General features: G+C 49.8%; 1 protein-coding gene across 1 annotated transcript in view; it reads right to left on the bottom strand.

Annotated features, from left to right (window-relative positions):
* Positions 1-931: 931 nt before the first annotated feature.
* LOC147468119 (uncharacterized) overlaps positions 932-3,613 on the bottom strand; it is a 13,510-nt gene continuing 10,828 nt past the window's right edge. The window contains exon 2 of the mRNA XM_086554831.1: positions 932-1,187. Within this exon, the coding sequence (XP_086410957.1) occupies positions 958-1,187 (230 nt within the window). The 3' untranslated portion in view covers positions 932-957. The remainder of the gene's footprint in view (positions 1,188-3,613) is intronic.

The raw sequence follows: 3,613 nt of genomic DNA, 5'->3' as shown, positions 1-3,613 counted from the left end.
AATGGAAGTCTAAAAACAACCTCAGTGTTTGCAAGCGGGAGCCCTGCCTGACTCGCCCAAGCTGAGCCGGGTTAGCTGCATCGGCGGCTGTCGCTTCTCATCAACTACACGGCTCTGATGAGGTCATTTCCGGGTTATGTGGCGTCCGTCCGTGCCCTCTCCTTCTCCCCCTTCTCATGTCATTTCTCTCCTCTTCTCTGCCCCGAACCCTCCCCGTCTTCATGTTTCTTCCTCCCCTTCTCTCTTTTCTCATGTCTCTTCTCTCCCCTTCTTCCCCTTTACATGTTTTTTTCTTTTTTCCCCATCTTTATGTCATTTCTCTCCCCTAATTTCTCTACTTACGTCACTTTTCTCCCCTTGTCCCCCTCTTCATGTTACTTTCCTCTTGTCCCCCTCTTCATGTTTCTTCATCCCCTTCTCCTCCTCCTCATGTCTGTTCCCTCCCATTTCTCCCCTTAGCCATGTCTCTCTTCATTGTCATATTACCTCTCTCCTCTCTTCCTTTTTCGTGTTACTTCTACCATCTCCTCTTCTCCTTGTTTTCTCCCGCCTTCCATGCCACTTCCCTCCAGCCTTTCCCCTCTCCGTGGCTCTTTCCCTCGTCTCTCCCTCTCCCTTTATCCCATGCCCTTTTAACCCTTCCTCATGCCCCTGTCTCCCCATGGCTTTCTCGTTATCTGTGTCAACCGCTCATCCTCTCTCATTCTATTTCACACTTCTTTGTGCTTCATTCTTCTCTATGATTGTGCTTCTTTTGCCTTTTCTTTACCTTCATTTTGTTTCGGGTTTGAAGTTCTTATCTACTTGCAGTACACAAACACCCACATACACACGCATACACACACACACACACACACACACACACACACATATTCCCTTCCTCCCTCCCTCCCTCCCCTCCGCTCCTTCCCTCCCTTTTCACTTCATCCCCTCTCCTCTCCATCTGCCTTCCCTCTCTCACCTTGTCGCCGAGGTGTCATCCTGTGATCCAGCATCCTCCGCGCCCCTGCCCCCCGTCACCGTTCGCGGATCGGAGGGCCGTTGAGAAGAGGACCGACCGCTGCCGTAGTGCGCCGCAGGAGCTCTCGGTACCGCCCCCGACGCCGCCCCTGCCTCTGTAGCCCTCGTAGCCGCAGCCGCAGCCGCAGTAGACCCCCGATCCGACGTCGACGTGGCTCCTGGGTTCTCTGTGCAAGGGGAAGGAGACGGATGTCTGAAGCGTGAAATTTTGGATACATGGGGACGTGGAGAGGTAGGGAAGGGAAGGGGAAGAGAGAGGGAAACAGAGTAGTAAGAGGAAAGAAAGAGAGAGAGAGAGAGAGAGAGAGAGAGAGAGAGAGAGAGAGAGAGAGAGAGAGAGAGAGAGAGAGAGAGAGAGAGAGAGAGAGAGAGAGTGTGTGAGAGAGAGAGGGAGAGAGGGAGAGAGAGAGAGAGAGAGAGAGAGAGAGAAAGGGAGGGAGCGAGAATGAGAGAGAAAGAGAGAGAAAGGGGGGGGGAGAAGTAGAGAGAGAGAGCGAGAGAGAAAGGGGGAGGAGAGAGAGAGAGAGAGAGAGAGAGAGAGAGAGAGAGAGAGAGAGAGAGAGAGAGAGAGAGAGAGAGAGAGAAGAAGGGGGGGGGGGAAGAATTAGAGAGAGAGAGACGAGAGAGAAAGAGGGAAGGAGAGCGAAGAAGAGAGAGAGAGAGAGAGAGAGAGAGAGAGAGAGAGAGAGAGAGAGAGAGAGAGAGAGAGAGAGAGCAGAGACAAAGAGAGGAGGGGGAGAGCAAAAGAATAATAAAAATAATGATAATAAAAGCAGTAAAAGGCAATATTGAAAGAGGAAAAAGAAATTCCGATCGTTTAGCTCTTGGTAAAAAAAAAGGTGTTTCGTACCTGGAGCGGCGTCACCTTTATTGCAATCTTTGTATATATGTGCGCAGTAAGGCGTGTGCAAATGTGTGTGCAATGGAAAATGGTGCTTGCCTTTGTGTCTACGTGTGTGCGAGTGTTTACGTATTTGTGTGTATATATATTCATATACGTGTGCATGCATGCTACTTTGTATGTTAGTGTGTTTGTATCTCTCTCTCTCTCTCTCTCTCTCTCTCTCTCTCTCTCTCTCTCTCTTTCTCTATCTATCTATCTATCTATATATCTATCTATCTACGGATTCACTTGTCTCAATAAACTCGTCAAAGTCAAAAAGTCTATCTATCTATCTATCTATCCATCTATCCATCTGTCTGTGTGTGGGTGCTTACGTGCGCGAATATCGTCAACACTGTCTCTTTTGTCTCTCACGTCTCCAACGCTTCAGTTTCACTTTCCAAGGCTATAGCCTATAGTTTGTTTCCATGACTATAGATTATAGTTTGTTTCCATGACTATAGATTATAGTTTGTTTCCAAGGCTACAAGCCATAGAAGCAATTGAAAAAGCGGGCTACTCTCTGGCTTAGCTGTGCATCCTCCGCCATTATGTACCCGGAGTCTCACAAACCCTCATATATGTATTTATTAACACACACGCACACACACACACAGAGCGAGCGAGAGAACGAGAGAGAGAGAGAGAGAGAGAGAGAGAGAGAGAGAGAGAGCGAAAGAGAGAGAGAGAGAGAGAGAGAGAGAGAGAGAGAGCGAAAGAGAGAGCGAAGAGACCAGAAGAGAAGAGAGAGAGAGAGAGAAGAGAGAAGAAGAGAGAGAGAGATAGAGAGACGCCCCCACAGGCGAGAGAGCGATGTGAGAGAGAGAGAGAGAGAGCGAGCCAGAGCGGCGAGAGAGAGAGAAAAGAGGAGAGAAGAAAGAACGGAAGAGAGAGTGAGACGGAAGAGAGGAGAGAGAGCAGAGAGAGAGAGAGAGAGAGAGCGAAGAGAGAGAGACAGAGCGAAGAGACGCGAGAGATCGTAAGATGGAGAGTCGAGAGAAGAGAGAGAGAGAGAGCGCGACCAGAGACACAGACAGAGAGAGGGATAGACGAGAGCGGCAGAGAGAAGCACACCCACCCACAAGAGCGAGGAGAGGAGAGAGAGAGAGAGAGAGAGAGGAGAGAGAGGAGAGAGAGAGGAGAGAGAGAGAGCGAAGAGAGAAGAGAGAGAGCTGAGGAGAGATAGGAGAGACAGAGAGAAGAGAAGAGAGAGAAGAGAGAAGAAAGACGAGACGACAGAGTGAGAGGAGGAGCGAGAGAGAGAGAGAGAGAGAGATGAGAGAGAGAGCGAGCCGCGAGAACGATGAGAGAGAGAGCAGAGAGATCGAAAGAGAGAGAGGGACCAGCAGAGAAAGAGAAGAGAGGAGGAGAGAAGAGACACACCATAACCCACCACACCCCAAGCCAGAGAGCGAGGATGAAGAGAAAGAGGAGGAGAGAGAAAGAGAGAGAGAGGAACCAGCAGGCTAGAGAGAAGAGAGAGGAGAGAGAGAGGCGAGAACGATGAGAGAGAGAGAGAGAGAGAGAGAGAGAGAGAGAGAGAGAGAGAGATGAAATCGAGAAGATGAAGGGAAAGGAAGCCATGCAGAGAGCGGATGAGGAGGAGGCAGGCAGGAGGGAAGTGTTATTTGAGTGAAATCTCATCCAGCTTCATTTCCTGGGAAAGGAGGAAGGGGGGAGAGGCAAGAGAAAAAGGGTCAGTGAAATGAT

The sequence above is a fragment of the Penaeus japonicus genome, unplaced genomic scaffold (genome assembly GCF_977035675.1).
Source record: "Penaeus japonicus unplaced genomic scaffold, GWHDUDI00000001_assembly GWHDUDI00000030, whole genome shotgun sequence".
NCBI lineage: Eukaryota > Metazoa > Arthropoda > Malacostraca > Decapoda > Penaeidae > Penaeus > Penaeus japonicus.
Note: the sequence above shows the minus strand (reverse complement) of the source record. Positions and strands in the feature narration are given on the sequence as shown.